The sequence below is a fragment of the Hippoglossus hippoglossus genome, chromosome 20, assembly GCF_009819705.1.
Source record: "Hippoglossus hippoglossus isolate fHipHip1 chromosome 20, fHipHip1.pri, whole genome shotgun sequence".
Classification (NCBI taxonomy): domain Eukaryota; kingdom Metazoa; phylum Chordata; class Actinopteri; order Pleuronectiformes; family Pleuronectidae; genus Hippoglossus; species Hippoglossus hippoglossus.
Window position 1 is genome coordinate 17,126,619 of NC_047170.1, and position 25,482 is coordinate 17,152,100.

Here is a 25,482-nt window from a genome sequence, read left to right on the forward strand (position 1 = left end):
CCCGTGTACTTCTCTTTAGCATTGTATTGATAGCTAGCATGCACGTTAGCTTGAAAGTCAGCTATGTTGTGTGTCCCAAGCAGGAAACTGTGATTGTTATCGTTATGTCGATCGCACTGGCACCAAGCGTTGGCTACTCCCACCTTCAAGCGTTAACGTTATACATTAAGACTAAAGACGGAGTAACATACCTTGTGTCATGACGTTGTTTGCGTTATTTTGTTATTTTGCTGTAATCTTGCATGTCTTTGTAGTGTGTTGCATTTTGTCACTGTTGGTGTTTAATATAATCTTGTGTCTGTGTTGTCACTCGACTTTCCAGCTGCGTTACGAGGTTTGGATTAAAACAAGCTGCCTGTGCATCCTCTTTAACTCGGAGCTCATCTTATATTGTTGTTCAGAACCCCCCCCCCCCCCCCCCCCGTGATGCAGCCTTTGCTTGTTTACACTGAACTAAACAGAGCTGGCGTGATGCCGCCCCCGTGTGTGATTTTACATAGCGTGCTGGAATCAGAGGCGTGACATGTAACACAACAGCATTGGTGTCTGTATGGTTTTGTGACTACCTCTGCTGCTGGTTCAAAGCTAGAACAATGCCCCCAAATGCTTTGTTTGCAAGATTCCCACCTTGAACAGGCCTTACACAGCGATCCTCTCACTTTCATACCCTGGGATAGGGGGCACCAGGGAGCGGGGCTTCTCCTCTGACTGAGAAAAGAGGCTTTGAGCATGAAACGACTGACAAACTAGGATTGAGGTAAATTTACTCATCTTTTTAGTCTTAAAGCTTCTTTTTAGATTCTAAAAGATGTTCACTCCTGTCATCTTAAGAGTGATTAGTGAGTAAGGAGCGTCATTCGGGGTCTTTTAAGAAAAATAAATCAATTAAAAGAACACAAAAAAGCCTAAATTAGTGTTTTAATATTTTACAAATCGTGAAAGAGCTACCCAAGTACATTATGCTGCTTGACAATGCATTTTTTAAATCTTTGCTGTGACTAATGGTCCAACGTAGACGGTACGACACACAAATCAATCACTTACCCCTCATAAAACGTTTTCAGTTTGACTGGTTGCCAACATAATTTTAAAGACCTGTATATTGGCTCATCACAGCGTCGGTATCCGCCAGGCTTCCCCCGAAAACACCTGCCAAAAGGAGACCTGTCTCGGAGAAGACCGGTCCATTTACGAGATTTATTATCGAAATGAATCTAGTTTAAATTAGCAGTTAAGAGTTTTAGCCGTGCTGCCAATACTGCGAGTTCCATTAGGCAATTAATATCCGTCCAATTTGGCGGAAATGCCGTCGACGTGAAGGTCATTTCAAAAGGGTCCATTCAGTTCATAAAAGCAATTAAGGCTTCTTCAGAGGCTGTAAGTCTTTCTTGTTGAAAGCAGTGGACGGTGTCATGACATCTTAAAATCTCCTCCACGTTCCCAGCTGTCGACATTTCCTGAAGTCACCTCAGAGCCGGAAGGAACTTTATCGAGTCGGTGTCACTCGGTGCTAAAACAATATTTGTGGTTGGGTCTTTAAAGTGATCGCCCACCCAACGTCTAGATTCTCTCTGTCAAACTCTCATTCCCTCCGAGCGTAAAAAGGGAGTTGTAAAATGTTAGCAGTTGTTGGAAAGTGGAGGCTGTGGTCGGTTTGGATTCACAGCAGCTGTAATAACCTCCAGTCTGTTTTCACTGCACACATTTTGACATGTCACAGCAGGAGAAGCAAAAGGTGAAACCATCATGATTATTATGTATCATGACAAAGATCTCTGGTACTTTTTGTAAACACATACTGAACAGGGCCATCTTGAACTGAAACGGTTGTTTTCCTTCATTTGGGGGGAAATGTTCTAATATTGATGCAGATTATTACATTTTTTTTGTCCGGTTGTTCTCACATCACATTTCTCTCCTCATGATGTCAAGGGCTGTAATTTATCGACTCTCTTCATGCTCAACTGTCAGCTTGAAATGATGGAACAACCTTGTCTCGGTCCCTTCTTTGCTGTTAGTCGTCTGGCGTTGGGCTGTAGATCTTCTCTTTTATGACCAAACACCTTCCGTCTATTGGACGAACATTCGTTTTGTTATTCCTGCTGGACGCGGTTTGGACATAAGGTCAATAAGTCACAATATCCCTCCTTTCGTACCAGGAGAAGATATTTAACTGGTTTCACAATTTCAAATTCATTTCTGACCAGTTGTTTTCGAAGTAAAGGCGTTTTTAATTAATCTGAAATGACAGCGCCCCCATCAGGCCAGTTAGTATAAAGTTATAAACACATCAAGAGTGCACTTTTCAACAAAAGTGGTTTGTTTTTTAAATGCAAATTTGACTTTTTGACCTTACAAGCGAAAGCGGTGACATCTTTCACGTGTTGGGACGTAGCATCGAGATGCATCATCGCTCTATGATCCACCAAACACAGCCCGTCCAAAGAAAGATGACTAACGCAACTAATATTAGGAAACATGTTGCATGATCTCCATCATGTACGGTTCATGCATATAAAAGCACGTCAGGGAATTTATTCTGACTCACATGCCTCAATAAAATGCAAATGTGGAAATATACATGATGTACTTTTCTCAGATCCTCATCATCGGATGGGTTATCGCTTGATCATGTGCATATGGCATGTGTTTATAAGTGCCCCTGTGTGTGTGTGTGTGTGTGTGTGTGTGTGTGTGTGTGTGTGTGTGTGTGTGTGTGTGTGTGTATACGTGTATATATATGTGTGTTTGTGGGTGGATGGTGAGTTGTTCGTCTCAGACCGTCTGTGCAGAACAGCTGACAGACACACACACCCGCTCTGAACAGAAGGCTCCACCCGGGTCCTCGGACATTTGCGCACACACACACACACACACACACACACACACACACACACACACACACACACACACACACACACACACACACACACACACACTTCCATACAGTGTACACACACATACACAACACACGTGGCATGCCTTAGTGTGGTATTCGGTTCACTCTGGGTCTCTGGGGTGTGTCTGTGGCGACAGAGGTGAAACGTGATATACAGTATTTGGATACTGTGTGTGTGTGTGTGTGTGTGTGTGTGTGTGTGTGTGTGTGTGTGTGTGTGTGTGTGTGTGTGTGTGTACCATAACATACAGATCACATATACCACAGATGTTTGGGGCCAAAAGGTCTGGGTATTGTTGACTTGGCCACAGTGTTGCATTGGCACGACTGATGGGAGTGGCACACTTCAATAGTAACGTGAGATCCTACTGTACATTGCAGGGAATGGTGGGAATTCTTGTTCCCTCATGTTTGGCTCACACAAGAAGCCAGGGAACATTTTAGCTAATTTCTTCTGTATGAATTTAATTGCTGGATGCGACAAGACTCTTGAGAATGCAAAACATTTGTCAGTTTCCGACAGAAGAGCCGGAGCCCGGTGTTTGTTGGTTCATTTGTGTGCGCGGCGCGAACATGTGGTGCTTTGGGAAATTAGGTCTGAAGTGCTTCAGTCAGTCGGAGGCCAAAGAGTCCGGGCGAGCCTGTAAAAGTCACGGCGCCATGACACAGCTCTGTACACTCACCTGCTGCCGCCGGCTCAGCGATGAAGCTCTGTGATTTTAAACAGTTTCTGTTTTGTTCAATTATGTTGAACCTTGTGCTGCCAGCGCACTCAACAAGAACTATAAGTGAGGAGTTTATAAAGTTTCCTTAATGGAGACAGATGTATGAAGGTTACCTGTTGGCATTTCAGCAGGTTTGTACATGCACTTTACTGACAACTCTAACATTTTGTAGTGGAAGAATAATGTGGTGTATATATATCTGTGTCTTCTACATGGATCATTATCTGGCTCCCAACTTACCTGGAGACCTGGTTGCTTTGGCCTTTAGTCTTTTAAGTACATGTGCGTGGCCGTGAATTGCATATTTAAGACCCTTTTTCTGGTTTTGATTTTAAAAAAAGATTCTTTGTGCCGACTATTCATGCATGAGGCATTTGCTGTTTTGTTTTCTAGCTTGTCTAATTACATTGGCACAAGACTGATGTGATAGAGCAAAAAGTCATCAATTATGAGTTTCCCCAGTCTGTTTCGCGGCTGACATTGGGATTCAAACTGGCAACCTCCTTGTCACAAACTCGCCTCAAATAGCTTCCGGGCTTCCAACATCCTGCAGTTGCAAATCTCAGGGACACAGTGAGTGCGCTCGTCCAACTTTTATTGTTCGAAGCTTCAGTGTTTGGAGCAGATGACACATAACCCAACAGAGAGGGCCAGATCTTTTATAGAACTCTCGAATATCCCAGAAGTCACCGCAAAACCGAGTTTTATTAGACGTGTGTGTGTGTGTGTGTGTGTGTGTGTGTGTGTGTGTGTGTGTGTGTGTGTGTGTGTGTGTGTGTGTGTGTGTGTGTGTGACAGAGAGAAAGAGGGTGTTTGTGGGAGTTTGGCTCGCCTGCTGTTGTGAAAAGTGTGCCTCTGTGGGAGTTAAATGTGTGAGTCAGCTATGAATCACACTTCTTCTGCATCAGTCAAACGCACACATGAACTCTCCGACAGTCACATACATGGACGTGCACATAAACATACTGCACATGCGGAGATAGTAGAGATTAGACGCCGAACCCACACAGACAGTTTATAGGAAAACAGCATTTTTACTGCATGATTGATTTCCAACCTGGGGATAGTTGTCCCATGCCTGCATTCACTAAACGTGCCAGGGGGTACAACAATAAAAAAAAGTCTAATAATCAACACAACAACAGCCAAAAATTACATATTGAGTAACTAACACCTCAGCAAGTGTTGGGAATGTGTGTGAGAGATGTGAAAAAAGAAAAAGGGGTGGCGGCCTCCCCCTGTAGAGAGGACACACTCCTCAAGTAAATATAAAGTGTTTAAATATAAAGGGCTCATTCTAGGGTAAAACAACAATTTATACAATTTAGATGAAAACATCACTAGGATTATTTTCTGATAGATCCCTGTCACGTAAATCTTACACACTGGACCTTTAAAAGTAATGAATAAATGGTTTGAATTGATATTTAAATCTAATTAAATGGGGATCTTAAAGTCACTGAGAGATTAGCAAACCCAGAAGTCATCAATAAAGGAATGAAACTTCGAGCTAAAGTCAGATAGATAGGTGAAAGTTTTAGTAAAATGGATGAAATTGCAAAAATGCCTTGTTAGACATCAGAAACTTTTAGGTAAAACTAATCTGTAAAAGGTTAAAACTATGAGCTGAGAGTAAAAGATGTATTTCTCCAAAGAAACAGTTGAAATTGATCAAAGTAATGGCAATTTTTAAATGAGCTAATTTAGCTGTTGACCTGGCTAATGGAGAAGTGGATGATAAATGGCGGTGTCAGGGCTGTGAGGGAGTATTTAACAAATAATAAAAACAAGACCACTGCAGTAGAAGAACGTGTCCTTTTACCGCAGCAGCCATCCACTGTGTGAATTAACTGTATAGCACCATTTCAGTGTCTGTCTCCGTCCTGCGTGGGTGTGTGTGTGCACGTCGCTTACAATCGGACTCCTCAGTATTCAGGGCATTCACGCTCTCCCTCCCTGCCAGCGATAAGCGACGCTGATAATCAGTGAACTTTTGCCACGATGTGCATCTTCCCCTCTCTTTCTGCCTCTGTCTGTCTCTCTCAGCAGTTGTAACACTTTGACAGTGAGAGCCGACATTGTTTTAATCAGCTTCGCGTCTATTCGAAAATCAGTTGCTATTAACACCCGTTAAAACACAAGTGTGGCTGTTGGAGGAAGAAGCGCTCCGATGCCGTACTTGAGTAAAAAATGGCGTAAAAAAACAAATTTTAAAAATCTAATAAAGAGTCAAACATGAACACTACACATTGACTACACATGTTTAGATATTCGAAACATTAATCTGCTGGATTTTGGGACCCGGGGACCTTGTGAAGTCGAAGAGCTGAAAACGTCTTTTGCAGTTTACTCGTGCAGTTTTGTCTCGGCTGTCGTAGAGAGCGAAGTAGATGTGTCCCTTGACTTTGGACACAGCTCAGATCTGTCTGGTATTCGTTGTTTCACTTGATCCCAAAAGCTGTTGGGTTGTTCTGTTCCCATGGGCACTACAGGCATTGCTGTATTCCCCTGAAAGTTAGGGAACTAGGCTCAACTGCATGTCCACATCATTTTATCCACAAACTTAATTGCCAGCACAAGTCCTGCTTTCCGAATCTGAATTTTGTATATATGAGATACAAATACAAATTATACATTATGCAGACTATCCCCCTTTTAGAGTGATATGTTTTTGCACTCATCATAAATATTCATGAACATTTAAGCAACATTTTCACATGTTGGCTGCTTTGATTCTGTCGGGTAGTTTAAAAGCCTAATTTGACTTTTGGGGGAATATGCTTATTTGCCTTCTTGATAAGTGTTGGATGAGAGGATTAAAGATTGTGCATCAGAGGAAAAGGAAAGAGCCGAGCAACACCTCAAAGGCTGACTGATTAATATTTTATATTTCTCAACACATAACAAGGTTCACATGATACGACTGGAAAAAGCCACAAATAGTTGTTTTTTTCTGCATATATTAATAAGGCAGCTTTAAGCCTTTAAGATGGGTGCACTCACTCCTGCCTCCGTTTGTTATTAACAATAAGAAACACACAACATTTGGTAATTTATGATTTAATCAGCACAGTTTTTCTGGTGGTTATTGCAACATGGATATTGTGCCCATTTTTCACCCAAATCAGATTTTAGACCAAGAGCATCCATCAACTTTTACAAGTCCCGCTCTGGTTCCTTCTCCCCTGGCAGCCCTTCTCCAAACCTCGAGTGAACCTGAGATGACCTTTAACATTAAAGCCAAGAAACCTAAAAATAAATCACCATTGAGAGGCTTATTTATTTATTTATTTTATTCTTATCAAGTCTTACTTCTTATGCGCGACACGAAGCTGTGATTCGAGATTTCACATCAACTTGAAGAGTTTCGATAATGGAATCAATTTGTCGCGTCTCCTCGCAAAGTCAGATAATGTCGAACAGACGTTTCCTAATCTTTAAAATTGATTGCCGTGTTATTCATTTTAAGATCATATAAAGCTTTGCCGATTTTTATCTTTTAAAAGCTAAAATAAAGTGAAGGGATTTCAGGCATTTATATATTTTTTTCTTTACAAACTCTTCTGCTTCAGATTGGGGGAGGGGAGGACGAATTTGGAGGGTGCAGAAGCTGACAAATGCTGTTTGCTTGTCGCTGATGAGAGATGCTGTGCGTGCGTGTGTGTCTGTGTGTGTGTCTGTGTGTGTGTGTGTGTGTGTGTGTGTGTGTGTGTCTGTGTGTGTGTGCGTGAAATCGTTTGCATGCTATTTAGCAGCTGGCTTATGAGGGTTTTTTTTTTTCCCCATTTGCCTTTTTTGTTTTTTTTACCTCGTTTGCTTCCTCCACTCGCTTCCCATCCTGCTTCTTTCCCCATCTTTGATAGTGTGGTTATGATAGATGAGTGTATTATAAAGCGGGGACTTGGAGCAGGGGAAATCAATGCTCGTTCCTCAGAGGTGTGTGTGTGTGTGTGTGTGAGTGTGTGTGTGTGTTTGAAGTGTGTGTTTGCCAGTTGTGCTGTTTGTTAAGAGGTTAGAAGCTGGATACATTCATTGTTTTGGGAGCCAGGGGCTGCAGCTGAGCCGCTCTGTCTTGATCTGCTTTCCTTTGACTCAGCAAACCCTGCTCCAGCCAGACGAACACAAACACACACACACACGCACACAAACACCAACGATGCACGCACCCACACACTTGCAATTCGAGAGAGATTGTCCCACACACACTCACAACACAATCAGAGACGTCCATTACCCCTTTTTGCTCCTGTCTCCTGACTCCTGGTTCAGGAACAAGACTTTGTTTTGGTTCCTTTGGCTGCAGCGTCAGTAAATACTGCTGATCTGAGGCCACTTTGTTTATAGAACTATAGTAAAATGTCGTATATTTTCTCGTTTGCTGGCGTTTTGGTCAGAGGTGCACAGCAGCCGTCACGGGTCAGCGTGCACAAGTGGTTCTTTCCCAGGATAAATTGCTGACAATGTAGAAGTTCGATGCTGTAAAATTAATTAAGTGCAAAGGATTCATTAAAGTGGTTCTGCACCAAAAACCACACACAGCTAACAACAGCACGAACCCTTAAATTGTTGTTTAAAAGTTTGGCAAAAGCCGTAAACTGGACAGAGTTTAGTTCAACTATGACTGTGGGCACTTGGTACTGACAGAGTACTGACCCTTCACGCATCATAGTTCATTTGAACCAACCCAAAGCCTTATTCCTCTAAGTAGAAAACAGACTTTTAAAATGAATCTGCCTCACAACTCTGACAATTAATCCCAGTTCACAGTGCACAAACTCTGATGAAAATCACCTTTATACTCTTAATTTTGAATTAGTGAACCGTTGTGGCCAAAACACATAACTTCATCAGTCCTTAAGTGGACAGGCGCCGAGGAAGAAGAAAACAAAATACCTTAAAATACCCATCGGTGTCTCTTAAAGCAAACTGGATATCGTAATTCTACCTTATCCGCCTCTGGTTTTGCAGCCATGTTGAGTTGAAATCTGCAAAAAATGGCAAACAAGCTGAAATGGCTCATAAAAGGTGACACGGCAGCTGTTGTATTATCTGAGAAGCGGTGGAACACGCAGCAGAAAGATGTTGTACATTCTCTCGTGCAGTCTAAAAGAAATCTGCCGTCCCCGCAGACAGACTGAGGAAGAGGATAACTGCTGGTGCGGAGTATTGAAGAGGAAGCTGATTAGTGCCTGTGGAGTGAAGCCTATAATTTCAAGAGGGGATGCGTCTGATTATCGATCGGGGGGGATGACAGAGTTGAAGAGTGTCTGAAATGTGGACGGGTCACAAAGAGTGATGGGGTTTTGTGGGGATGAGTGTCACTTCCAGGGCTGAGTGCCAATCATTTCCAGGTTCCTTGTGTGTTCTCTCATAATTGCCATAAAAATAGATTTGATTATATGTGATTTAAAAGCACCTTCAACCCTCAGTGGGATCACACTACAACAGGCTTTCAGAAGAAATGTGATTTGAAATGTAGTAGATAATAAATAGGTGGATGAAATAATATGTAGCTCGACTAACGCCCTTTTTTTTTTAACTTCAAAACAGAATAAGCGAATAACTGCAGCTGAGTTCTCTTATTGTGAGTAAAGGCTGCTGCACACTAGAGGATAATCGGGCAGATCTTTAGACCTGATTTGCCCGCTCCGACCGTCTCAGGGTTTTTTCTTGACTGGAGGTCATCCAAATAATCCTGACCTGTGGTTTACAAAATAATCTTAATGCTACCGATTGAGTCGGAGCCTCCCCAATCTCGAAAACAATCGGCTCAGACAGAAACCCGCAATAAGTGTTGCCAACTGGATGTTGCGAACTTTTACAGCTGCGAGTAAAAAAACGAAATAAGTTTCAAAGGTGGTGGTATTGCGCCTAAAAGTTGTTTTGCCAATCGCCATTTAAAAAAACTGAAGAAGAAGAAGATATGGCGAGTCGATTCCAAGTGTGTGGTCTGACATTCTCACCAAATCATCCAGTGTGTACATTCTGATGATTATAAGATTAAAAGTCGTTTTAAATCTGTCGTCATGTCTCCCACGTCTTTTTAAATCGGTCAACAGTTGAGAATCCTCTAGTGTGCAGCAGCCCTAACCTGGACAATGTGTGTGTTTGCTCCAGGTCTGGACGACTGTCTGCAGCAGTACGTGTGTGTGTTTGAGCGCGGAGGGGTGTGTGGGGAGCGGCTGCTGAGGATCAGCCACGCCGAGCTGGAGGAACTGGGAGTTTCTCGCATCGGACACCAGGAGCTCATCCTGGAGGCCGTGGACTTGCTCTGCGCTCTGGTGAGTTTGCTTGTTTTGTAGTTTGGCTGCAGAGCTGCACTGGACTGTTTTACAGCCGAAAACCTTATTGTGCAACGTTCTGCTCGAATGCAGGAAGTAAATCTGCAGCATCCAGAGTTTAATCTGCAAATCTCCCAATTATCACTTCCACAACAGAGAAGCTACTTCTAACTTAATGAGTCAAAACATCCTAAATGCAAGTGATAGTTGCAAAGACCTGGATCTGTAAAAGAGACGAATATCATGTCTTGTTCAAAGGTTTCCTCAAACACTTCCCAATATATTAAATAAAATAAAAATGTAAAAACAAGTACACAAGTCAATTTTTATTAAATCCAGAAAGTGACAAGTTAATCACGATGCCCCCTTGAAGGGTTCATCCGCAAGTAATTAAATGTTAGTCAGCACTTTGCCATTATTGCATTGTGTACATACTGTGTGATATTCAATGCTGTGTTTTGTTGAGTCAATAAAAATGACTATAAAATAAAGAAGTTATTATAGAAGAGTACCAATTTCAATTGTATTATATTATTTTTACTGATAACAATGTGAGGACCATTTTCATGCTGTGGCTGTTGGTTTCCAGACACCACATCTATAACTATTTGTCATATTTATAAAAGCTATCTGTCTCTTTTAGGTGAAAACACAAGTTACAAAATGAAATAAATAGAAAAATAAAATAATAAAGAATACTAAGCTGCATAGCTGTCTAATAAATGTGGGAAGGTAAAAAGTACATTTCCCTCTGAAATTCAAAGTAACACTCCTCCTCTGCCACGGCCTCGTTGCAGTCAGCATGATGACTCTCTCTCTCTTCTAAATATATAATATCAAGTTCTAATATGCAGCCGACTTCTGAAGAAACCCTGGTAAACATGTTGACAAATAAGAATCTACATTTTATTCCTGGTGGTTCCCTGTCTGGGGTTTTAGTTCAGCTGTTTTTATCCGTGTCTGTGCGGGTTCAGAACTCGGGTCTGGAGACGGAGAGCGTCAGGACTCTGGCTCACAAACTCGGCGCCTCGGCCAAAAACCTGCAGAACTTCATCTCCGGTCGCCGCAGAAGCAGCCAATCGGAGAGCAGGTCCTCGCGGCGGCTGCCCAACGATCTGCTGACCTCTGTGGTCGACCTCATCACCGCCGCCAAGAGCCTGCTCGCCTGGCTGGACAGGTAAAAAACAAAAACTCTGCTACTCTGCGGTTTTATTGCACATACGTTGTTATGATGTGTTGAGTTCTAATGCAGACCAATCAGTCAATCAATTATTCAACCAGTAAACCAACCAGTCTATCAACCAACCAGCCAGTCAACCAACCAGCCAGTCAATCAATCAATCGACCAGTCAAACAACCAACCAACTAATCAGTCAATCAATTATTCAACCAGTCAACCAACCAGTCTATCAACCAACCAGTCTATCAACCAACCAGCCAGTCAATCAACCAACCAGTCAATCAACCAACCAGCCAGTCAATCAATCAACCAGTCAATCAGCCAGTCAATGAACCAGTCAATCAACCAGTCAATCAATCAATCAACCAATCAACCAGTCAGTCAATCAATCAATCAACCAACCAACCAGTCAACCAATCAACCAGTCAAGTATTTGTTCTTCATTTGCTTTGTCACTGACGAACATCAGATGGTTGTTTATCAGTTGAATAAAGAACAACAGTGAGGCTCCATGAATACAAATCAGCAAAGTGTTGTTTGTCTACGAACACCAACTTCTCCTTAAGCAAACATAAGAAGAAAGAAAACTCCCTCAGGGAAACGTGATCCACCCACAGCCGCCAACGTCCAAAGAGAAATATATCTGAATCCAGCACGAAGAGGCCAGAGCAGCGACTCTGTTCAAATACAGATGGTTCCCAAACTTTTTCATAAATAAACATAAACATTTCAAACTTAGATTATACTGTAGATACAACCATGTTTGATTGATGGATTGATGGGTAGATAGATAAGTAAACTACAATCTGAGATACACTATACAAGGATATAAATGGACTGTTATACTCAGCAAATTTGTGCAGATCAGGGTATTCCGAAAATATTGTTTATTTATAAATATAATATTCCAAAAACGTGAAACCATAAATCAATAAGTCATTTCAGTGGTTATTGGCTCTTAAATGTTTTTATTATTTTTCTACATTTTACAGTCATAATGAGTTAATTAACTACATTTAAAAATATATAAATATTGTTATCTCTGTCTTTGATCTGTCTTTGATCCAGCACTGGTGAATGCATGTTTTCTACCATATGTTTTTTGTCTACACCGACTCTCCTGCAGCTGCTGCTTGTTGACATCTTTTAAGAAATATGTTATTTTTTTCAGGGGGATCATGTCAGACCCTTTTCTCACCATGTTTTTCCGTCTCTCTCCTTCGCTCTCGTCTTCTCTGTCACTTCATTTATTCATGACACGCCACGATCTCCTGCACACGACACAGCAGATACTGAACTAAAGGTCTTTGACATCGGTTCTTGAAATGCCAGGCACCCACATCTGTCCTGAGGCCATCTAGACACACACACACACACACACACACACACACACACACACACACACACACACACACACACACACACACACACACACACACACACACACACACACGTATAAAAATATGCAGTCATATCCACAATCACGCCCACGCACACTCGCACACAAACACATGCACGCCGTCACGCTTCCGCACGCACTGACACACACTTAATGCAAGTGCACACGGGGTCGCCCACGCAGAGCGATGCCACTGTGAATGGCAAAGCGACATTGAGCGAGGGATAGACTCAACAGATCTGCAGCTCTGCGCTCGCTGCTTTCACACACCAAATGTGGAGAAACGAGCGTTTTCCAGCTGCGCGAGGTCACGCGAGCAGATTTAACAAGCGTACGATCGCAGAGCAGCTTTTATTCCAGTGAAACATCATCTCCTAGAATCGATTTCCACTGCTGAAGAATAGCAAATGAGCGGGTGAAACAAGCGGGATAAGACGAATAGGAGCCGCGTGGTGGGCGATGTGCTGAATTCATTAGTTGACACTAACGACGTGGAAAAGGTTATGATTTCCATGCATGTTAGGGCCCTAATCTGTGTCGTCCCTCCTAATAGCTTTACAACTCAGGCAAATTAGCACAGACCGAGTTACAAATGAACTTTTATCTCCCTCGGATACGTCGCAGATGAGGTCTCCTTAAATGTACAGTATGTACTCTTCTCTTCCTTTGTGGTGACGAACACAATTTTCGTCTCCGCGCCGACATCAGACCGCCGAGCAGGGCAGGAGGGGAACCCGTCCCCTTTGTAGCCGTCAGGGAGGAAAGTGGGTTCATCTCTGCACGACGACTGAAATTGGAAGTCGTGTTTCTGCGTCTTTGAACTCCTCGTTTTCTTCTTTATGTGCACATTTGAAAGCGTCTGCCTATGAATTAATAACAGGACCACGCAGACTGGAGTTTTACGTGTGGTGTGTTCTGCTGATTGCCTCAAAATGCAGTTGTAGTTCTCGTTCTCTTTTTTTTTTCGTGTTGCTATTTTTAACCAATATAGTAGATGAGGAGACTATAAATTTCCATCCAATGTGGAGGACAGGGCTGAGTGGTATTGACTGAATCGATAATACCCACTGAGGAGTAACTCAGAATTAACATGGTGATATTCTGGGATGCACACACGCAAGTGTCAATTGTGTGAGTCACCGATTGTCGGGCCGTGCCAAGCTTTTGTCTTGTGTAAGTCATGAACTCACTTTGTTATAAATTTCAAGTATCAGATGATGTGGAGGAGGAGGAGAACAGTGACTCATTTTCTATTTTGGGGAATCTTCAGGTGTATTATCGCCTGTATGCACTTGATATTCACCACAGGAAAAAGGGAAAGATGTGTTCGGATCGGTATCGAGCAGAAACCTTTATTATGTACTTATTTACTCCTGAGAGGGACGAGAGAAACTTATTGTTTGACCTTTTAGTTTTAGTTTTTTTCCTTTTAATTGGATTTTTTCTGATTATTTCCCAAAAAAATTCCGTAGCCTCCATGTCATGTGACCCCAGACTCCAAACGGATGCTGAATTGTATTATTACCCCCAAAGGATAAGTTTTTAAAGACGTTTTTCTTATTCACGTCAAGTTATATGGGATAAAACATATCAATACTATACTAATAATCATGATAAAATATAAAATACAAACTACTATTAATATTCCTTTTCTGTAAACGCTTTGGAGCAACAGTCGCCATAATACTACTAATGTAATGTTGCCGTGATGCCAGATAATTGGCTGTGAGAAGTGTCGTCTCTCTGAGATCTGCTGTTAAGGGGATTTATGGACGTCTGCTCACATCAGAGGTCGGAGTTGACGACCTCAGAACGTGTTCGTCCCACTGAATAAAAACAAATCATGAATCATGTCCGAGTTTTCAGATCTGACCCAATTGTGGCTCTAAATTCAACAGAAGTGGCAGCAATCGGGTGCCAAAGGTTTTTCGTGACCTAAATGACCTTAAGTGCCTGACGCCGTCAGACTCAGGTATTTTCTCGCGCTGTATCGTCGGAGCTGTGTTTTCCGAGTGTTGTCTCGGGGTTGGAGGCTGATCGTGAGCAAACAGTCTGTGTAGCCTTAGGTCCTGCGTATATATAGCACTCAGCCTCAATACTGATGACCCAAATCACACACACGCACACACACACATCACAGATAAATCATACACGAGAGGCTGTGGCCGAATTTTGTATCCGGGTCTTTAGAACAATGACGTGAAATTAATGGTGTGTGTCTCTCTGTGTGTCATTTTATCACCATATTGGTTTTGTAGCCATAATGTACATTAGCCTGAATGTGTTGTGTTATCGTAATGACTTTGTGTATCAGAAACACTTTACATGCATTGGTCCCTTTGTGTGTGCGCATGAAATCATTAGCAGCACATTTCCTTATCGCTCGCACCCGGTTCACACCTGAATAGTCTATTATGTTACAATACACCAGGGGCCCCATTAGGAAACCTTGTGTTCGCACAGAGACCCTCATATCAAAACCTTCCTCTCTCAGGAAAATGGAATTTTATAAAAATGAACTTGCCGGCAGAATGTGCTCTCTTCATTGAAAACCACGATAAACACGGATGATGCCAGTGGCAAAGCACTGTTAAGCATAATAAATCCAAAGTGGCCCAATAACGTTCCGCACATCAGTTCATTTTAGTCAAAAGAACATCCAGGCCTAAACTGTGCTCCTCTCTGTTTGTTTGTTTCCAAACCCTGGGTTGAGATGATAAGTAGTCAGTGGGAGCTGTGTAAATTGGAGCGCTGGGAACAGGGTGGCCCATTTACCTGGTTCACTAATGCAGCTTCATTCATCCACCGGAGCTGTGTCCTCCTCTCTGCTGTGAGTCTCAAGAGGGACGACGTCAAGAGGGTGTTTTCTCCAGTTTCCCCCCGAGTCTACCTGCAGTGCTCAAACTGATATCACTTTACAGTTCTGCTTTTGTGAGAATTAATATTCATTCCGGACATTTAGAGCCTTTGTCCACTGATCAGCGAACAGCAGCTCTTTCTCTGAGACTGAGGCAGCTGCAGTTGACATTTTTCTAACCTTGTAAACATGGACCATATTCACATTGGACAGAACATTAATCATTTTAATTAGCTGTGGTAGTTAATTAGGTGGAATGCAATCTGAGGCTGGTGCACACGTGCAGCTCTTCCAAGTTTAGGGAATGTTTATTATGAAGACACGTTTTTTAGTGTAGGGTGAAAGTTGTGTTCACAACTAGTGATTATTTTCATTATTGATTAATCTGCAGATTAGTTTCTTAATAGTATAATAAAATGGAGGAAAATCCTGAGGAGCATCAATTTCTCCGTTTCTCTAAATCAAAGGCTTCAAATGTCTTATTATATCTGACAAAATGTCAAATACCAAATATATTAAGTTTATAAAGATATAAAACAAAAGCAGAAACCCCCAGTTTTAACAGGTTATTAACTGAAGTTTGTCTTGGTTAAAAAATTGACAGAAAAACTAAAAATAATTAAAAATGATTGATGCTTATTTTCATAATTTATTAATCCGCCAATTATCAATTTATAGTTTAGTCTGTAAAAGTTCAAAAGAGCAAGATGCTTGTTCCTGAAATCACAAGAAAAAACAGGAAGCAGCAAAACATTAGATTTAAGAAACAGGAAGCAGCAAATGTTTGGTTGCTTGAAAACTGACTGAGTCGTACACAACTTCCATAAAATCCACCACTGACTTCCACTTCTTGTGTTTGTGTGTAAAGCCACTGTTGTCATCTGTTTGTGTGTCTGCCCCCCCCCCCCCCCCCCCCCTTCTAACAATGCTGCTGTCCGTCTCTCGCTGTGCATTATCTAATGCAGCAGAATCATTATGAGACACACCGGTGTGTTATCTTTTCCTCCCAGGTCTCCGTTTGCTGCAGTGGCAGACTACTCAGTAACCCGAAATAATGTCATTCAGCTCTGCCTGGAGCTCACCACCATTGTACAGCAGGTGTGTGCAATTGTTTGTGTGTGTGTGTGTGTGTGTGTGTTTTGAAGGCTGATAGCTCTTATTCTCCTCTACTTCAAGTCTGAGGCAGAGGGTTGTCATATCCCCCAAAGAACAGTGTGTGTGTGTGTGTGTGTGTGTGTGTGTGTGTGTGTGTGTGTGTGTGTGTGTGTGTGTGTGTGTGTGTGTGTGTGTGTGTGATGCAGCAGCCTCAGACTCTATTGCTGCATCCTTGAATGAGTCTTTGCTATTTACGTCTTTACCTTCTGTCTATTGCATGGCTGGTGTGTGTTTGTGTTTGTGTGTGTGACTGTGTGTGTGAGAGAATAAAAAGATAAATGTGTTTGTTTGTGTGGGCGTGTTTTTATCTGCGAGGGTACAGACGAGATGTGTGCAGGTGTGCGGTTCAGCAGTGTGAGGCCTAGACAGTGCACAGAAGTGGCAGCAGGATGGGGTGGTGTGTGTTTTTGTGTTTGTGTGTCAGTGTGTGTGTGTGCAAGACAGGATGTTCTGCTCGCGCTACATTAAATTCTGCTTGTCCCTCAGGACTGTACCGTGTTTGAGACGGAGAACAAAATCCTTCATGTGGTGAGTCCTGCTTCCTCGGCCAGATGTCGCTTATTTGCTCTGTTGATGGGAATCTTCCAGTTTATTTTTATTTTTTTCATACAATTTCATTCTTATGTCGACAAACAGAAACTAAAGCTCTTGTTCTAATCTTTCAATGAATATGATCGGTGATTGCAGTAGCATTTAAAAATTTATTTTAACTTTTCTACTGCCAGGAGGTGATTAGCGTAGCTTAGCATAGAGACTGTAAGCAGAGGGAAACAGCTAGCCTGGTCAGGATGGAACTATAACTATAGGTGCATTTACTCAAGAAGTGGTTTAATTGGAATTATAGATTATAGATTATAGATTAGATTAAATGATATGAAATGATTGGCAGTTGTGCAGATACCTTTGGTTTTCTTTGTGCAGGATTTGAATTATTTGTATTATTCGTTTCCATCCCGATGTAATAAAAAGTCTGTTGAGATTAAATCAAATATAATAAACTCAGCAGCGACTCGTCCTTCCAGAGGAAAGCCCACGTCCCGTCCTCTCTGGGTCAGCGCCTCCTGAAGAGACGCGTACGGTTAATTGACCTTTTCGCAGCAGACACAGGTGTCTCTAATAACATCACTAATTGCTGCGGTGCGGCGCAGTAACGGCTGAAGCGGCGCCGGCGCCTCTGTTGTTAGTTCCACCTGAGCCTCATTACGACGAGTCGACGTGTCTGCGGTGAAACAGACGATGAAGCCGATTCATGTGGTAACAACCAAGAAATAAACATCAAGATGGACATTATTTTTATATAATGTGGAGAAAATAAAAATTGGTTCTGCACCTGCTGCAAAAATCCAAAACACGATGAGTATCACACATGAGTGTGAGAATAAACTCACACCTTCTGTATGTCACTCTTAAATCTTTGCTGTAGATTATCCAAAATAAATACGTTAGTGTGGAGGCAGAAATACTGAGAACAATCTGCAAAAAATAACTAAGATTACTTTTACTTACTATTACTTACTCTTTGTTATTTGAACTGACCCTTTAAAATGCTACGACAATCATCAGTAGTCAACCAGAGCTGCTGCAGCTGTTGTGTCGACATATGAAGGAAATCGTAATACATAAAACATTCAAATAAATAAAGAGACAAGACCAGTTAGTTATTAAAAAAAGTCACATTTTGACAAATCTGAGTTACAAGTTTTTCTTATTGTGTTTTCTTGATAAAGCAGCACCAGTGACCCTGTTTTTAATGTGTTCTTCTTCTTCTTCTTCTTCTTCTTCTTCTTCTTCTTCTTCTTCTTCTTCTTCTTCTTCTTCTTCTTCTCTGCAGTGTAAGACCCTGTCCGAGGTGTGTGAGCACATCGTGTGTGTGTCGTCAGACCCTCTGGTTTCTCAGTCGGCTCATCTGGAGCTGGTTCACCTCACCAACATCAAACCCTCCGAAGGACTGGTAATGACCCTGTTTGACTTTGAACTGGTTTGTACTGAATGTGGAAACTGTAGAGGAGTTTGAATCTGAACTTTTTCTTATGGACGTCAACATTGCAACTATTTAACTTGAAAGAATCCCAGTATAACCATCTTTTCTTGCCTCCTCTTCAATGGTTTAATTACACCTGACTGGGGATTTAGCGCCAGTAACTCCTACTACTACGCAGAATTTCTAAAAATTCGAGCTAAGAACGATGACTTGTTCCTAGTTGACCTGAATTTAACGAAACCTTCTTCTTTTCTGTTCTTCTGTCCATCAGGGGATGTACATCAAGTCGACCTACGACGGCCTCCACGTGATCACAGGAACCACTGAAGGGGTGAGAGGATCAAAATCCTTCACATCATAAATTAACGCCAAACACTCGGCGTCGCTGAATCTGTGGCATAAATAAATACCCAGTGAAGTAGATTCACATCCAGACGGAGATCGTACGATACACAAAACAGAGTCTCCCTCAGAGTATCTGCAGAACTGACATTAAGTGCTAGAACAGCTCATCAGATTCCAAAGGGACGACTCCTCAAGGCGTCGCCTCTGTTGTGTTACAACCTGTCTAAGTGCGATCTGTTGTAAAACTTGCCCTCTATTGTATTCAGAGATCAATAAGTTCAGATCATTTCATGGTTTTCTCTCTCTCTCTCTCTCTCTCTCTGGCTCTGTAGTCTCCAGCCGACCGCTGTAAGAAGATCCATGCAGGAGATGAAGTCATTCAAGTCAATCACCAGACTGTGGTGGGTTTCTTACAGTGTGTGTGTGTGTGTGTTTAAAAATGTATTTTCATATTGATTAGGTTCTTTTCTGCTGAATAAGTAGTTTTGACTCTTTTGCTGCTGTTAGAGATTTGAAGCGTTGACATCACAGCTGGAAAAACATACCAACGTATCTTTTGTGTTGCAGAGTTGAGAGAGTTAACATCGTCAGAAAAGATAAATCCCTGCAGATGCATCTCATTTGAAATTCGGCGTGTTGACGTTTATTGGTTGAGCCACCGCTCTGTTCACATCTGTGTTGCAGATTGTGCCCTTAGTTTACAAGGTGAAGATGCATCGTGCATTTCTGTTAACGTAATCAGATCCTCTGACCCTTCCTGCAGCTCCTCCTGCATCACGATCACATCTCAGATCAGTCAAGCAAATGCAATTTAAAGAGCTGCTCCTTGGTTTTAATGAGAAAGTTATTGCCTCCAACAGTAAACAACCTGTTCCTGTTCTTGTCTACAGGATGTTTTTGGCCACAAATCTCCCACAAACAGAAGCGTTGGTACAGTTCTGCGCAAAAAAGTGCCTTGAAAAGAGGAGGAATAAATGATAAGAAGCGATTGTTTTTGAATTGAGGGCAGGTTACATCACATGAAAGCTCTATAGATAGACTCTCCACCTCCACACCCATTTGCCTGGCACAGAAGGCTCAACAAGCCCGATGCAATCACGACGTGGACAGAACTCAAGAACACAAACACTGTGTATAACTCGGGGTTGTGATTTTTATTCTTCGTTATCCAGATCAAGATATTTCCCACTGTCCCCTCCCATCCACAGGTGGGCTGGCAGTTGCGTAACCTGGTCGGCTCGCTGAGGTCCGATAAAGGCGTCGTGTCCCTGACCCTGAAGAAGCGTCCGCAGAGCACGCTCAGCTCCGCCCCCGCGCTGCTGAAGAACATGCGCTGGAAACCCCTGGCTCTTCAGGTGGGGCCAGCTCTACCTTTTATAGACTTTATTAAAGCGCCACGCTGGCCCACATAAGTCCCCACGGTGCTCGCGCTCCCCGCACGGCGGCAGCCAAAGTGTGTAATTAGGTCAGGGTTCTGTGGCTCAGCGTGGTTTTTTGTTTGCCAGCTGAAACGCATCAGACTGAATGGGAAGGGAACGGTGATGACACCCTCCACCCACATTCCCCCATGCTCCTGTGAATTATGAGACATATCATCATTAACACAGATTATCTGCACAATCACAAACACGAGGGAAAACCTCTACCTCCACCATAGATGTTATATCTTTGTTTGTGAGCTGGATTACGCAAAACCTACTCAACATATTTCCACAAAACTTAGTGGAAGGATGGGACATGGGCTGAGAAAGAGCCCATTAAAGTTCACTTTCTTTTACTTTGTTGAATAGGACATTTCCCAGGGAGTGATTAATGGATTCTGATGAATAAAATCAGGCATATTTAGGGAACTGGTATCTATGAATATGTGCAATCTGGTGGAGCTTGGTTGAATTGTAAAGGACTGCTGGGCCTTTGTGGAAGTTAAATGTTCTACAGAGTGCCTTTTGTATTTTTGGACATTATTTAAATTTTAAAAAGCTCATTTTAAATTTCAGTTTGCTTCAGGAATTTTGTTTACATCTTCACGTAAATGTGTCTTTGGTCAAAACTTGAATCTGCTTCTTCTGACAACATCACTAGTTTGTTGTCTTCAACAGTTGTGTTGTTGTGTTGTTCACTTGTTGTTTTTTTGTCTTCAGCCAACCAGAAGTCCAGGCAGCGGCTCCGGCACACCCTCAGGCACCCCCACCAAGACCTCGGCCCTCCACGACCTCTACATCCCTCCCCCGCCCGCTGAGCCGTACACACCCAGGTACTGTGCCTGTGTCAAGGATTAAAACATCAACTTATAACACGTAGAACAAAGACATAGACAGAAGAGACCAGTTCTGAATTTGATGTACATATTTTCTCTTTTCCTGGTAATTGTGCCGTCTGCTGTTGCCATAGAGATGAGACGGGAGCCTTGTCTGGAGATGAGGCCTCTCGTAACCATGGCGTTGTCAGCCTCGCTAAACGCTCAGAGTCACCGAACTCCTTCCTGGACCAAGAGTCTCACCGGCGAGAAGAGGAGGAGCCTGTGTACTGCACCACGCCCACATATGGTAAAGTCATGGGATGATTGGCAATGTGAAGAGTTCGGTCTCGTCCGGCTGAAAAACTCTTCAATAAGACAAATGAAGATTTTAAAATCACTGGTTCATTGCAGACAATTCAAGAAAAAGATGGACACACGCTGTACGTCTTTAGACATAACTCGCACTGTTTGAGTAATTCATCTGCGTTGGAAAGCTTCAGCTCAGGATTTGTGTCGTCCAGCTACGACCTGACTGCTCACATTGAACCATTGGCCCCAGACGTGTTAGAAACTCATCTGATTGGTCCCCGAGAGTCCTGAACACTGCACGACAAACAATGCACAGCAAAGCTGAAACTCTAAAACTAGTCTCTGGGATTGAGTCATATCGTGCACAGTGCGTGTCCGACTTAAAGAGCGTTTGATAAAAGGAAGAATAAAAATGATGACAGCACAGAGAGCACTTATTGCCAATGGATAAATGAAGACCTGTTGCTTCTTGTAATTAAATGGATGTCAGAGAAGACAATGTATCCCAGCAGAGTCCTGTCTCATACATTTAAATTTATTTGGTGTTGTGTGTGTGTGTGTGTGTGTTTGTAGGCAGGCTGAGGCCCATCTCCATGCCTGTGGAGTGTAACTGGGTGGGCGACTATGAAGACCCAGCCAAGCTCAACAGAGAAAGTCGCAGAGGTGAGTGTCGGCGTGTGGAGTGTGTGTGTGTGTGTGTGTGTGTGTGTGTGTGTGTGTGTGTGTGTGTGTGTGTGTGTGTGTGTGTGTGTGTGTGTGTGTGTGTGTGTGTGTGTGTGTGTGTGTGTGTGTGTGTGTGCGTGCACCTCCTGAAGAGCCTGTTAAGAGTCTATTAAATGTTCCCATCTCTCTGGATTATGAATAGATATGTGTGTGTGTGTGTGTGTGTGTGGAGATCAATGCACCTCCATCTCTTTCTCTAATTCTCTGTATGATGAGCATCACAGAGAAATGAAATAACAGGGGATGAGGAGATGAAAAGAAAAGTGGACCGTCGGCACAAAGGCAGAGAAAATAAAGGAGAGGAAGAATAAAAGTGAGAGAAAGACAGAAAGAAAGGAAGAGAGAGATGGGGGATGGTGGAGAGAAGGAGGAAGGAAAGAAAGCAGGAAAAAAAATTAAATAAATAACGGTTCCCCCTGACCTCCACCTGAATCACTCACACAGTTGCCATGGCGACGCTGACAGCAGCTCCTCTCGGTGTCTCACTCTCCTCTGGCCGCTGCCTAGCAACCAGGGGAGGACATGAGGGTGGGAACCGTTGAGGAGAGAGAGAGAGAGAAGGAGGGAGAGAGAGAGAGAGAGAAACCTGGGTTTCCTCTCCGGTGGAAAGAAGTTGGTGGAAAATAAAAAAAGATGGAAGGCTCTTAAACAGAGTGCGTCTGTGAACAGGTTCAATAAACACTCAGTCGTACGTGTCAACATGCACGGGCACGTTCACAAGGAGATTATGGATGCAACTAATTCCACCTCGATCTCTCATTGTGATGAAACTCGGTGGCACAATAATATATGAGGAATGTATAATAAATGAGAAAATAACAAACAAGGTTTTCTATCCCCATGTTTATTTATGTGGATTATCTTTTCTTTATTGACGGGGACGATTTTAGAGAGAGAGCAGGGAAGACGAGCAGCAAACTCAAGCCTTCGTATTTGCGATTTCTTACAATCCTTGGCTGAGATGAAAAAGATTATCGGTTAGATAAAAAGCAGCACGTAGAAACAGACCTGAGAAATAAAGTCACGACTTAAACGTCCAACGAGGAGACTTGAAGTAGCAGCTGAAATCAAATCATATTTTCTACCTCTTCAAGCACAAATTAACATGATATTTTCAAAGATGAAAACTAGAAAATTGGCAAATTTACGATGATTTGATTAAAGGTCGATGTCTTTACTCAATTTTTATACTATATTATGATTTATTTTAAAAAACAGTCGTCTAATTTTGAAGAATCCTCGAGTGATTTGACATTTTGACTTTTATCATTTTGAAATTAGTCTCTAATTTACCCTGAAAGAACCTCACGGAGATTATTAACCTCTTCACAGGAAGCATTGATTAAACAGCATGTGACATCATTAAGCTTTGTCGGTAAAACTTGATATGTCTAATGTCTACTTCATTGATTCTGTGTTTGAACAGAGGCGTCCCTCATGCGCTACGTGGGGCCGCCCGGTGCTGAGGAGAGGACCGGCTCCGACGACTACTCCTCCCACACGGCTCGTCCGGGTAAACGGACCAATGATACGACCAAACGCGCCAAGAGGCGAAGCCACCACAGCCAAAGCCCCTCCCACTATGTCCTGCAGACAAATCAGAGGGATTCTCCGCCCAAAGACCCCGCCTCCATCTATCACGTAATTTTTTCTTTTTTACCCTTTACATAACATATATTTATATAGTTTACATCAACAGGTCAAATTACTGATTATATCTCCCGAGTTCTTTATAATAACAGACCAGTACAGATAGAAAATGTTGAGTGAGCGATCCGTAGTGTGGGATTACATCCTGTGACCCAGTGCTTTGTACGTAATGAGCTCATCTGTTTACTGGAGTATTATTTAAATATATCGTTGCACCTTATTTACAGCCGAGCCAGCTGCTAACGGGCCGAGCTGTTGCTCACTCGTACCCTTTAGACCGTGTGGTGTTTGTACCGTTATGTTAATTCTTATTTTACAGTTGTTTTTCTGTTGTGTGTTGCATTGTGGGTCTCTTGTCTCCCCTGTATGTTTAGTTTAACATGTTCCTCTCTTCAAGCAAAACACTTTTTAACCTAGAAAATCAGTTTTTATCTCGTTTGTTTCCAGATGTGAGGAAAATCAAAAAGATACTTTCCCCCCTGATGAAAAAGCTCAGTAGTGAAGTGCGATCCGAGCGAATGCTGACTTGTTATCACCCCCCTGTCACTTCCATGACATCTGTCCTCCCTGCCTGTCCGTCTGAGCTCGCCGCTCTGCCGTCCACGCCGTCACTGCGGCCGGCGGTGACCTTATACATCTTGACAGCATCTCTTTGGAAATTAAACGTGTTTGCATGTGTGGGCCTGATGCCGCCGTGTACCACTGCGTGTTTACCGTGTGCCTCGGTGCTGGGATGGCAGATGGCGTGTCAGCGGGTGTGGGCGGGTCCGTGTCATCTGTCTTGCTGAGCGTGGGGCCGCGAATGGCCGAGCTCCAGGTTCTGACATGTGTAATATTGTGACATCGGCGCTCGTCTGTGGTCGTCCTGACCTGTGGAGAGGTCACGTCGTAAAAAATGAGGGTTGTTGCAGACACGTGAGGAGAAGACACTGCAGGGGCTGGACGTCCTCCTCCTCCTTTGAGTCACAACTGTCAAATCTGAACCCACAAACATGATGCACATGTGTTGGGATTTAATTTCTGAGCTTACGATCACGATTAAATGTCTAAACATGTCAGTAGAAATCGTAGAAATAAGTCAGGTAATTATTCTTTTTACTGGTCCTTTATTTTCCTGCAAATTGCCTTAAAACTTACGTCATATTTTCCAAGCATTAGCTGTTAATTACTCTGATATTTCCCAGAAATACCCACAGTTCTGTTCTAATTACGAGGGAGATTCATAAAGTGTTAGCTGCAGCAGGTGCCCTCATTATATCTAATACGACCTTTTTTGTCCTGGTACTTCACTGCTAAGTACCAGATTATTCTTAGGACAATATATTGAAAGTTTCCAGGAAACCACTTGGAACATGTGGGCCTCGGTTTCCAAACCTGCCTGGGAAACATTGAGTTTTTAAGTTTTCTTCAGTTTATCAAACACAACTATAGAGATATTCAACCTGCTTTTTGGATACAGAGGCTAAATAAACAATCAGGGCTTAATTATTAGCTGACGTGAACTAACCGGCGCTGTGGCAGTACGGAGAAAAGGGAGTCACGTGTTTGTCCTTCACATTTTGCCGACCAGAGTTTCCGTTTCATCCCCGAGGTCCTGAACTGTATTTTCTCACCTTTCCTCCGTCACCTGGACGTCGGGCCACTTCTCCCTCCCTCCGTTTCTAAGTTTAGACGTGTGAGAGCTGCTGAAGTCCAACACAAGGTCGACTTTTTCATCCCCGCATGCGTGTGTGTGTGAG

General features: G+C 42.7%; 1 protein-coding gene across 2 annotated transcripts in view; it reads left to right on the forward strand.

Moving 5' to 3' along the window:
- cnksr2a (connector enhancer of kinase suppressor of Ras 2a) overlaps nt 1-25,482 on the forward strand; it is a 36,149-nt gene that overhangs the window by 1,622 nt on the left and 9,045 nt on the right. For both annotated transcript variants that reach the window (XM_034572940.1, XM_034572939.1), the window contains exons 2-13: nt 9,742-9,905; nt 10,880-11,082; nt 16,352-16,439; nt 16,983-17,024; nt 18,328-18,447; nt 18,749-18,808; nt 19,155-19,223; nt 20,031-20,177; nt 20,964-21,076; nt 21,214-21,368; nt 21,944-22,033; nt 23,520-23,734. In XM_034572940.1, the coding sequence (XP_034428831.1) occupies nt 9,742-9,905; nt 10,880-11,082; nt 16,352-16,439; nt 16,983-17,024; nt 18,328-18,447; nt 18,749-18,808; nt 19,155-19,223; nt 20,031-20,177; nt 20,964-21,076; nt 21,214-21,368; nt 21,944-22,033; nt 23,520-23,734 (1,466 nt within the window). The remainder of the gene's footprint in view (nt 1-9,741; nt 9,906-10,879; nt 11,083-16,351; nt 16,440-16,982; nt 17,025-18,327; nt 18,448-18,748; nt 18,809-19,154; nt 19,224-20,030; nt 20,178-20,963; nt 21,077-21,213; nt 21,369-21,943; nt 22,034-23,519; nt 23,735-25,482) is intronic.